This window comes from Numenius arquata, chromosome 11 (genome assembly GCF_964106895.1).
Source record: "Numenius arquata chromosome 11, bNumArq3.hap1.1, whole genome shotgun sequence".
Taxonomy (NCBI): Eukaryota; Metazoa; Chordata; class Aves; order Charadriiformes; family Scolopacidae; genus Numenius; species Numenius arquata.
In genome coordinates, this window is record NC_133586.1 from 26,822,567 (window position 1) to 26,834,910 (window position 12,344).

A 12,344-nucleotide genomic window follows, 5' to 3' on the forward strand; every position below is an offset into this window, starting at 1 on the left:
CCCAAGGCAGGGGGCTGGAACTAGATGATCTTTAAGGTCCCTTCCAACCCAAACTATTCTATGATGATTCTATGATTTAAGTAGGCGTGAAGCCAGCCATATGGTGATTTAGGAATTGCATTCTCACCACACAGCACAAATGCTGCCTTGGGCCTTAAAAAGCATTTGGGACTCTCAAGTTGTGCCGCTTGCAAAAGCGAATTGGTAGCCTCAGCAGAGGCTGGCTGCGCTGACATCTATCCCCAGCCAATACAAACTCCTAGAGGCCAGTCGTGCTGCCCTCCCTCCCCTCCAAGGCTGAGCACCCTCACCCCAGCAGTTTGGGATCCCTAGAGCTGCAATTCCCCATGCGCATCAGGATGAGCTCAGAGTAACCACTGGAACGACAGGGAGCTCTGAAGAGCTGTAAAACCCAAAGCTCACATGGCTGATAAAGCTTTGCATGAGCTGGCTGCCATTTATTTCCATAGACCCTTGCATTATAACCTAAGAAACAAAAGTTCCCAGAATATCTTCTGAAATCATACCCTATGCCAAGTCCCAAACCAGCGGCGATGCTGGGTGAACAGCCTGGAAGTTCATTTCTGTGGCCTCAAAATGCCCGGCTGATGCAGTGTGAAATTCCTACCATCTTCATCAGGCTTCACTCCAAGTGTGCTGAATTATTCACTCTGTGTCAGCCTGTAAACGTTAAACTTAAAAACTGTATCACTTCAGAATGGTTTTGTCTTTGAAAGCAGCATCTTTGTCAAACTGATAACGTCTATGGAAATCAGTGCCCAGCGCAACAGCAAAGCTCTCTTTACTGAACGGCAAAGTCCATGACAGGAAAATCCATCCAGGCTTTCAACCCACGTCCATCACGTCAGCATTCAAGCATCTTAAACTGACAGAAACAATATTAAAAAAGAAAGTGCAGATTATCTCAAGGCAGAATTTTTATCAGCATCTTCATCATAAATATGGATCAGTCTGCCATTTTAATTCACATCTATTTCCACAGAAACAGTTGCTTTCATTAGAAGGGCTATGCAAGAGCCCTTTCAAATATATAGATACTTGCTGTAAATAAAGTTTTATAGTCATCTGAAAACTCACACGTGTTCCTTTTCAGCTTGGATCCTTGATGGCAATACAAAGCTGTGGATATCAACATTATTAATAGGCAAATTCATAATGAAAACGCATCTCCATTCTGCAAATCGCAAGCGTGTCAGGAGTAGAAATACCCTTCTCTGGTAGTTCTGAAGACAAAATTATTTCTCCCAAAAGATATTGAATAGATAAGCGAGGCACTTTCTTGCCCATCCATTATCAAGCATCAGAGATGCTCAAAGAAGCTTAGGGAAGAAAAGCAAAATAGTACAATTAAGATGGAGAAAATAGTACTTGTTTGGAGAAGAGCATTTCCATAAGTGCACTAACCACATACACAGGGTGCAAAACAAGCGTTTAGCAAGTTCCGAGGCCACCAAGTTTAAAATCCAAAGTGTCAAGACCTCCTTCAGATATGCCAAGAGCCAAACCATGCTGGCCAGCACACATGGGTTCCCACTCAGTAGCAGAGCAGAGCGCAGCCACCTGGGGCTCAGCCACCTCACTTACCATAGACTTGTGCCGCACAACTGTAAAGTAGATTAAAATCTAACACTAAAAGAAATACAACCCCCAAACCAACCCAGCCACGGTACTCAACCACTTGAGGCCAAACAGAAGATGGGAACTGGAAGACCAAAAAAAAAAAAAATCAGCTGAAATAATCTGTGCCTGGAATGCCTGCTCCGAAACCAGCCTCCAATGGTTTTTCTCCATTTGCTGCCAAGCACCTCTAATGCAATCCAGACAGTCAAGGACACGGGCAGAATGTTAATATGAAAACATTAAAATTCCCATTGAAATAGGACCTGTCAAGCTACTTTATGTAACATGATTTATCGTTTCCAAATGTAGTAACAAGGGATTTTATTGTACCAGAGCATGTTGTACACAATGGGGCTCCGGGTTCACGTTCCACACCAGCCAAACTAGACTTTCTGACAAAGTTTATGCTGGTACATGTCCGAGTTACTGGTGTGTGCAGGAAAGGGTAGCTATACGCATTAGAAATTGATGGGGTATAGAACAGGCTTAAAGAGAGAGAGCTCTCTGTTCATTGCTATGCATACTAAATCGAACCGGACACCTCTGATCATGGCTGCTGAACGGCTCCACAACAGCGCTCGTGGAAAGGAGCCCAACTGTCCCCATCCCTCGGGGCACTCGCATCAAGCAATAAAAATGGACTGTCAAAAAGCTTAAGGAAGTTTTCATTTCCAGTCTTACGCGTCAGTCAGGTAACTGATGTCTTCTGCAAGTTCAGCACCATCAAACTGCGAGCAGACTGGAAATTTCTGGTTAAGTTCCCAGCAGATGCCCTGTACTTTCTACCCCATGAAACCCCAATCTTAAAACCCAAGACCTCTTATGTTTATCATATTTAACACAGCAGCTAAAAATCAAGGCGAGCTGCTCAAGCGTTGTACCTCTCCACCAGTGTTTTTAGTGCAGCACAGAGCACATACCCCGTCGCGGCTTACAGTTTGTGGATTTTTTGTCTGTAGACACGTTCTTCCCTCTCCATTCTCCACACCAGCTTCTCAGAAATGCAGAAGTATTTCAGATCTATCAGCCCACTCTTCTTTTTTATGCATTCACTTCAGGTAGTTTAGATAATGTAACTGCAACGAAAACTACCCATATCAATTTGAGGCTGAGTTGATCAGTAGTGTATAGACAAACAGAGAGGTTGACAAGAATCGTACCTGTTCTCTACACTGGGAGAGGTGTCACACCAGCTGCTTGTGCAAATTTCTCCCCACCGCTGGGATAAATTGGTAGTAGTGTAAAACAAAAAAAATACGCTGCTTCCGATTTTTTATTTGGAGCAAACTGCAACCGGTCAATGTCCACCCACACAAGATTATGGAGTTAGACGCAAAAGCCTGTTTCTGCTGTATTTTGTTGCACTGCTGTGCTCAGGAGCCCAGCTTTCTTACCGACTTCCTCATTGCTGTACTGTTAATCTTGACCATCACCCAAGGGGATGCTCTGCTCTGTCCTCTCGCCCTGCCCAAGTCTGGTATCGATGTCCAACTAAACTCAACTATGCTTTGAAAATTTTTTTTATTTAATTAGTAAAATACAAACCAAGAATGCCCGACTGCAACAGATCACACAAAGATCTGGATCTTGCTGAACTTAGCTACGACTGTTGTGGTCAATTTATTGCATTCCAAGCAGTAGATCCCAGATCCAAAACCTTGGACTACTCTGCTTTTACAACACTAGACAGACTCAATAATGAATTTTTTTAGGCCTTACTTTGCCATTCCACATTAGCAGTAAGAATCAATCTTACTCCAAGTAATAAAAATCAAATGCGTATAGAGGTTCACGTTTGCTATTTCAATCCAGGAGGGATCTGCAACGCAAGTTTAAAAAGAACTATTTTCTGCTGGAATTGTGAGAAGTGAGTAAAAGCCATAATGGAAGCCAGCTCTCCCCAGGTGAAGGGGAAGATGAGGGGAAAAGCTAAGGAATCAGATGCTAACATTAAGGGATGAACAGCTGGCATTTTTAGGAATGTGGCTTATAAGCCAAGAGGCTGGGTAATAACACGGCAGCCAACGTTCAGTGGACATAAGTAGTGATGCAAAAGGGAAAGACCATCTAATGTAACATTCACAGAAACAGGCTCCTACCACTGCGACTCAAAGCTAAATCTTGACAGTAGCTGTTCCATCGGGGCACCACCTGGGTGCCCAGCAGCTAGCAGAAAGGCATTGTTCGTACAGGACCACGGAGCAAAACCAGAGGAAAACACAACACTGCCTGAATCCTGAATGGTAGACACAGCTCCGGTCCCCAGATGTTAAAGGGAATCTTTAAGACAATGGAGCACCTCTCTGCTGAGGAAAGGTTGAGGGACCTGGGGCTGTTCAGCTGGAGAAGATATCATCGATGCTGAGCAATAGCTAAAGGGCGGGGGGCAAGAGGATGGGGCCAGACTCTTTTCAGTGGTGCCCGGGGACAGGACAAGGGACAACGGGCACGAGCTGAAACAAGGGAAACTCCATCTCAACATGAGGAAAAACTTCTTCCCTGTGAGGGTGGCAGAGCCCTGGAAGAGGCTGCCCAGAAAGGTGGTGGAATCTCCCTCTCTGGAGACATTCAATCCCTCCTGGATGCGATACTGTCCAACCTGCTCTGTTTGACCCTGCTTTGTCAGGGGTTGGACTGGATGATCTCCAGAGGTCCCTCCCAACTCCCACAATTCTGTCATTTCAGTGAATCTGATGGTCTAGACAAGGCGCAGGAGGAGATCGTGGAATGCGTCTACACGAGCAATTTGGCTCAGATCAGAAAGTGTGCTTTTCACACTCATCTCCCAGTCACTGTGCACTGTGATTCTCATCTCGGAGCCTTCTCAGGCCACAACGAGCTGGATTCTGTGAGTGAATCTAAACCAGGAGACAGCCACTACCACACCAAATGCTAACTAGCACACAGTCCACAGGACTAGACTAAATTCAGCTGATGCAAACTCCTGTGAAATGCAGATAAGCACAGGCATAGAGCTCCAGTTCACCCCAAAAATCCCATCCTAACCCACCACGCTGTTCTGTAACGAGGGCACAGCCAAAGCTGAGAGGGGGTGTTGAATATCGTGTTTATGGCAAGTGCCTAATAAAACTAGGACGCTTCATTCTGGGGAAGGTAAAACTGAAGTCTCCTACATGATATGGCTCTGAAACAACATAAGTGGCATAGAAAAAAGACGAGCAAGGAGTAACTGCTCAGGGCCTTTTCCTAAAGGAGATGGAGGGAAACATCCAACAGAACAGTCAAAAGGCCATGCTGCTTCAAAACCAAGAGGAGATGTTTCTACACACACCACCTATTTAAGCAGGAGAACTCCTACCTCTGGAAGTATCCGAGCTGCAGATCACTAGCACTTGGGGGACACTTTGGGTAAGTAAAACTACACACTTCCCTTGTTCCTGTCCTTCTTGTAGGATCCACTACTGGCCTTGATCTACAAAAATTAACTGACCATGTTGGACTACTCTCAAAAATGGCAAGACAGATGTGCTAGATGGAAAAGGAAATAAAACACACATGAATCTAAGAAAAGGGGATACAAACTTCCATGACAAACTACTGAACAACCAAATCTTGTCCTTCTTTCAGGGCCATCATCACAGGCTTCATCACTGCACCATCAGATGCAGAGGGGTCAAGAGATCCCACAATTCAGTTTATTACTGAAAACTCTTACTCAGATAGAAACTTGTGCCACACATCATAACGCAGCCTGCAACGCTTGCAGCTGACAGAGCCTCGGGGACAGGCCCATAGGGACAGTTAAACTGTGGGTCCAAAGCACTAAACTTTGAGTTATAAACTACCTAGGAAACAACCTTTTTATTGCCAGAGATGTGAAAGAAAACCCAAAGGTTAGAGGAAACCACTAAACCAGGAGGCATTTCAAACTAAAAGGGAAGCTGCCCCAAGACATTCCCATGCTTCAGCCTCTCTGGTGTTTGTATTCCTCACCCAATCTTCTCTCTGAATTTGTAACACTTGGCCAATAAATACCCATTATTCTAGCACTCAAATAGGATCTATGATGCACTGCAAGTGCTGTGCAATTAACAAATTTAATGCCCAGTTCATTTCCTTCTTCAAAGGAAGCCTAGAGAAAAACACAAACGGAGACAGTTGGGTACTGTAGCTGTGGGTGTATCATACATATACATGACATGACATTTCTTCTGCCACTACTGGAAGTCAGCACATCCCTACTCTTCCTGTAGATGTATCAAGCCTTTTTCTCTGTTTAGATTCCCAACTATTATTCATTCTTCAGCTAAATCATTGAGGGCTTTTTTCTACCCTCAGTATGGATTTTTACACACCATCCCACATTTTCACCATAATTTATCAATTGCTTTTTCCACTCCATTTCACTGAATTTCTAATCTCATTTCCCCAACTACACTGTCTACAATCATAACATAGCAGTGACTTTAAAAAATTCAGTATGCTCCACTAATCTCACAATGTGTTAAAACAGATAACAGAGGGAATACATTCTTTCCATCTCAGCGTGATTACTTTAACTTGCATATCAGAGACAACAGCACAGGGCCAAGGAGGCGGATCAGTATTTCTGTGAAGGTAAGTCAGAGCTCTGCAATTTTCCACAGGTATTGACCAACTTCTGATGAGAGAAACGCCACCAACTTGTATGTGCAAGACCAAGCACTTACCTCTTCCCCATTTTTAATTAGCATTTGGTGGATGTTTCACTCTGAATCACGCCGATAGGGCATCATCCAATCCAGCAGCACATTTGTTTGAGGAATATTACAGATGCATCATATACTAATAAAACACTCTGCTCCGAAAGGAATTTTAAATGGCATGACGTAGCGGTTTGCTTCCCAGCTGCAGCCTTAAGTTCTATATAATGTCAATGCTGAGCACAAGCTACTTTTGCAAGCAATTAAGACAGTCTACATGAAGTACCTAGCTCAGCCTGCAGGCTATATAAGACTTGGCTTTCAGTTTTATTCAATTACTTTGTCCTTGTCTTTGGTAAACAGAAATCCCTGTTTTACTTTCTCTATACCATGCACTGCATCTGTTCTCCGAATTATACCACCCTAATCCCCACATGGGAGCCTTCCAACCAGTTTTACACTATGCTGAAGTGGATTTTGCGAAAAGATTTGAAGACGAGGTACATAACACAGTGATGTTCCTAAATAAATTCTACTGTCCAAAAAAAAAAAAAAGAGGTATCTCTGAACTTAGTTTCACTTCAAATGTGCTCAAAAGCATAAATAAGATTTTGCCTCATCCCATTAAAATTTCTTCAGCCAATTTTACTTGCCACAGTGCTACAGCCACAGAGTTTGCTTAAGTTGTTGCCATTTCTGCTTTATTTGTGAAATCAACTTCAACAGTGTTTAAGTTTAAAGACTAGACAGAGCCTAAATCTTAAGATATCCCAACCTCATCTCTCAACACAGCAGAGCTGTTCAGATTTTAAAATCCACTGGGATAAGAGCAAAGAGGCAATGGAGGGGAGGGAAATCCAATATTATATCATGATGCCTTGAAACGCAGCAGCTCATCTGCATGACATGACTCTTACTCCAACCATAGAAACACTCTGCGGCTTCAAATACTGTGTGCACGTTAAATGCCTGAACACTGGAAAAAATGCTCAGAGTCCAATATTTGTACCAAACTGTTCTCAGGATTTCTTACTAAATATTTAACTCCATGCATCACCTCTACACAAACTGAATAGCAACAGTAATTAACTTGATTCTGAGAATCTATGCCTCCTAGCTAAAAAAAAAAATGACACAGTTAAACTTCCCAAGCTTCAACAGAAGTAAGTTGTAAGTAAGTAAGTACTTGTTCCATAAGCCAAGTTACTTTAGGTAAGGTGAGGCGGAAAACCAGACTAATTTTATTGAATTTCTATACAAACCAGTATTAACAGTCATAAAATAAAAACAGTGCCGAAGGGTTAACACTTTGTGATGATAATAGCTGCTTGGAAGGCTAGAGATCAATTTTAAGATAAGTGTCATTGATTTAAGTATATCTGATCCTCCTGACAAACCTTTCAGGACTACTGGTTACTGTTCAAATTCTGTTCGGGAGCAGAACAAACCAGCTTTGAGACATGCAGCTTCGATTCCACATTTTAGACAATCACATGGAGTTAAAACCCACACAAACTAAGCAAACAGAAGAGAAGATACTCACATTCCCCATGTATTCTGAAAGTAGATCCTGCAAGGCCTGTCGCACCGCATTACATTCGGCAACGATACGTTCCCGTCGGTCATCACGTGTGCAAGATGAATCAGCCATCAGCGCTGCTCCACTAATGATGCTCTCCAGGCGCTCTTCCAGGGAAGGCCTGAAACGTTCTTCACTGAAGGTCGATGGATCCACAATAATTTGTTTCTAGTAAAATAAAGGTTTCAGAAATCAGTAATCAGACCAAGCAGTAAGTTACTGTTAAGTCATCAAGACTACCAGTGTTTACAGCAAGCCCCTGATCAGCCATAAAAGGCAAACGACATGTAATTCTGGCACTGAGGATAATTTTCATGAGTAGTTTTGTAAAATTACTAAGAGGTTCCCCAGCAGACTCCATTGCTAGTCATTTCTTGTGCTGCTTTGACAGCTAAAAAAACTTGGCCACAGGAAGCCTTGTTACACGAGTGGCAAAAATCAAATGTGCCAGTACAAATAAGGTTCAAAATACAGAACTCTTCTTAACTACATGTCAATCCGGCCATGTCTTCACTAGTTGACTTGTCAGCTATAGTTATCCCATCACAAACAAAACCAAGGAAAACAAATGTCCAAAATTAGCCCTATATATAGTGCTCTGTTGTCCTAGTTTATCCAGTCTTTTTTCTCTACACCATTACACAGGTAAAAACAACAGCAGCCTCCAAAAGCATCAAAGTGAAACATCAACATGAATGTTTCAAAGAGCACAGAAATCAATTTCTTAACGGCAAAAAACTAATCACGGATTTCTCTTAACAGAGTATTAGTAAACACTGCTCATACCGAGAGGCTTAGGGCTGAAACAGCACTACCGGTGTACCTGCTTTTCGAGGGGCTAATGCCACCTCCCATAGAAGTTCCCCAGGAAAAAGCAGTGCAGTATTTATTGCTTCGTGAGTACTTTCAGGTGGTTTATTCAAACAGGTTTGCAATTTATAAAGGAAAAATTATGTGTCCATTTCAAGGTTCGGTGGTTTGTTTTGGGTTTGGGTGGTTTTCTTCCCACTACATGGGCAAGACAGAGGATGGTGCCAAAGTTTTTTTGAAATGGGAGTTTTCATGAACAGTTTGTATGCCAGCTAACTTCAACAGCAACATCCCAAACACTGCTTCTCCCACCAGCCAGCACATTTTGTGTCCCTGTGGAGTAACCACGTAGCCTTCACAGCAGAATTGGAACATGGCACACGCTCTCCAACACGCTCCTCATTTTTCCTGAAACTTGTAGCCGTGCAGATAATAAAATGGTAGTACGCTAAAACTGCGCCAACAAAAGCGGAGATAATCATTATCTTGTTATCTTCTGGTAGCCATTTAATATTTTACCCTCACAGTAAAACCACCGGAGTATTTGGGGGCGTGTGTGTGCAAAGCCTGTATTACGAGAGTGCAATAATACTCAAACGTTAGCAGGAAATGAAGTCCAGTGATAACATCTGCCAAGAACCTGAACACATTTGTTTTGTCGGTCTCCTTTGGCAGGAATGAGATGACAAAGCTATTGCACACACTGCACACTGAAGCTGCCCCGCTGAACAAGCTGTGTATTAGAGAGCCTCACAAAGCAGAATTAAAAGATCAAAAGCTCTATGTCATGACAACTCTCAAAAGAAGTCTTTGGCCTTATATACTGGAGATTTTATATAGTAAAATATGGCCGTGCATCAGAAACCATATTAAATGATTTGAGCTAGATCAGCCAATCCATGAACCTGACTTGAATTGCTTCTTCAATTCTAAGTCCTTAACATCATGTCACAGAATCACAGAATGATACGGGGTTGGAAGGGACCTCTGGAGATCATCCAGTCCAACCCCCCTGTTAAAGCAGGTCCACCCAGAGCAGGTTGCACAGGAACATGTCCAGGTGGGTTTTGAACGTCTCCAGAGATGGAAACTCCACCACCTCTCTAGGCAGCCTGTTCCAGGGCTCTGCCACCCTCACAGGAAAGAAGTTCCTCCCCATGGTTAGATAGAACTTCCTATGTTCAAGTTTGTGCCCGTTTCCTCTTGTCCTGTCACTGGGCACCATTGAAAAGAGACTGGCCCCATCCTCCTGACACCCACCCTTTAAGTATTTGTAAGCATTGATCAGATCCCCCCTCAGCCTTCTCTTCTCCAGACTAAAAAGACCCAAGTCCCTCAGCCTTTCCTCCTAAGAGAGATGCTCCAGGCCCCTCATCATCTTTGTAGCCCTTTGCCATACCCTCTTCAGCAGCTCCCTGTCCTTCTGGGGAACTGGGGAGCCCAGAAATGGACCCAGTGCTCCAGATGGGGCCTCACCAGGGCAGAGCATAGGGGGAGGATGACCTCCCTCGACCTGCTGGTCACACTCTTCCTGATGCACCCCAGGATGCCATTGGCCTTCTTGGCCACAAGGGCACATTGCTGGCTCATGGTCATCCTGTTGTCCACCAGGACTCCCAGGTCTTTCTCCTCAGAGCTGCTCTCCAGCAGGTCAGCCCCCAACCTGTACTGGTGCAGGGGGTTATTCCTCCCCAGGTGCAGCACCCTATACTTGCCCTGGTTGAATTTCATCAGGTTCCTCTCTGCCCACCTCTCCAACCTAACAACCTCCTGTGCTGTTACAGGACCTGGCTTCCCCTCCCACAGGTACCTGCCCAAACCTGCAGTCCCTTGGGTGCCAACATGAGCCACGCTCTTCAGACTTATGTAGCTGAACACACAACTGATGGAATTTAAGAAAAGCAGACTTAAAACTGAAATCATAATCACAAAGATCAAGAAAACCATGACATCCTCTTGTTACCCAAGAGATCACATAGAAAGGCTTCACACTGAGCACAGGGAGAACTCAAATGGTACTTTATCCTGGTAAAAGAAAGAGATGGTAGAGAAGGTAGAGGAACAAGAGTGGTAGGAGCAAAAAGGAGAAGGTGAACAATATCTGGCAAAATCAAAAGTATTAAACACCCTTTGAGTGATGGTTTTGCAATATTAAATAAAGTTTTAAACATAAGTTAGTGCCACAGTGTTTAAAATTCAGAGGCTGAATCGGTGGTAGACACAGAATACCGGCTTCAAAAGGAAGGTGTTCTCAGTAAAAATGCATGGCCATCCTCAGTAACTTACTGAATGCAAGATAAAGAATATAAAAGATCAGCACAACACATCAGTGTGAAATGACTTCATTCCCAACCAAAGATCATATTAAAACTTCCCACTTTATGTTCCTCTCAATAGGTAGTTTGGGCAATTCCAAATACATTATTCACTTTTAATAAGTCATTTCTGTCACCTACAAGAATACACTGCATAAATATATTATGAAATAATCAATTTCAAATAAACCAGGGGCTTACACCTAATGTAGCAGTAGGCTAACTGCTATCTCAGAGCTGGTTTAACTTGACAGCCTTCAATCACCAAGAACCACATATATAACTTCCTATATTCCATCAATCCTAGTTTGGACAAAGACTTCATAAAAAAATAAAAGCCTACTTTACCTGGGACCTGCTGTATTTCAACAGAAAATGACATCTCAGGCAATATAAATAAAAGCAAGGTGTGCTAGTAAACCGGGTGAATGAACACAAGAGCTGGAGTTACTACCTTTTTCTTTTAACATAAAGGGTTCAAAACTTACATCAAAGTTGTTGAGAGCATAAGCCAGCTCTCCACCTCCCCCCTGCTGCTGGGCAGCATCATCTGACGCAGTTGCTTGAGCCGCGTTGGAGATGCCGGTGACTGCCTGCTGAAGCTGTTTGTAGATCAAGTCCCTGTTGGCTTTGTAAGCGGCTACGTCGGGGTGCTGCAGACAGGCCTGGGACGCCGTGTAAAGAATGGGAACATTCTTCTGCAGAATTCCTCTGGCTGCTGCCATCTGATCACGGTGACCCACATCTTTCAATTCCTATTAGGAAAATTAAAGGAAGAAGAAAAAGAAAAAGCATTTGAGAACATTCCCCACGTTTTACGTCCATATACTGTCTCCCTGGGTCTTCAAAAGACAGGCAGGTTCTTGGCCTACTATGCTCAAATCTAACTATCTTCTTATTGAGTATCCATGTTCTTAGGGGCTCAACTCATTTCAAAACACAACAGCTTCATAAAGACCAAAAGTAAAATAATACTGTAGGGCAAATCACAACTCCACAACTCAAAATTTGAGATTGGATTTTTGCTCCTCTCCACAGCAGAGGACCAGCATTTTGAAAGCTGGTGACACCTGTAAATCAGGACGACACACACGTTGCAAGCACACTTTTTTGTCCCTACTCCTTACAGTGTGCATCACATCTAAAAAAAAAAAAAAAATAATCACAAAGATACCTAAATCCTCAAAACAGAATACCTTATATTTTATGTAACTTAAGAACCAAGCTAATTTTTAATTATCAAACTAACAAGAGGCTTCCCCTACAATCTCATCTTGCACTTGCACACGAGAAGCAAGATCTTCTTTAAACTCCAAGACTCACAACCAGAATGTTTCCTTTAATCACAGCTAGAAG

The 12,344-nt window shown here is 43.1% G+C and overlaps 1 protein-coding gene across 1 annotated transcript in view; it reads right to left on the bottom strand.

The window, feature by feature from the left end:
- CTNNA1 (catenin alpha 1) overlaps positions 1-12,344 on the bottom strand; it is a 122,902-nt gene that overhangs the window by 82,298 nt on the left and 28,260 nt on the right. Inside the window, exons 6-7 of the mRNA XM_074155901.1 lie at positions 11,477-11,743; positions 7,828-8,031 (exon numbers count right to left, since the gene is read on the bottom strand). Coding sequence (XP_074012002.1) covers positions 7,828-8,031; positions 11,477-11,743 — 471 coding nt within the window. The remainder of the gene's footprint in view (positions 1-7,827; positions 8,032-11,476; positions 11,744-12,344) is intronic.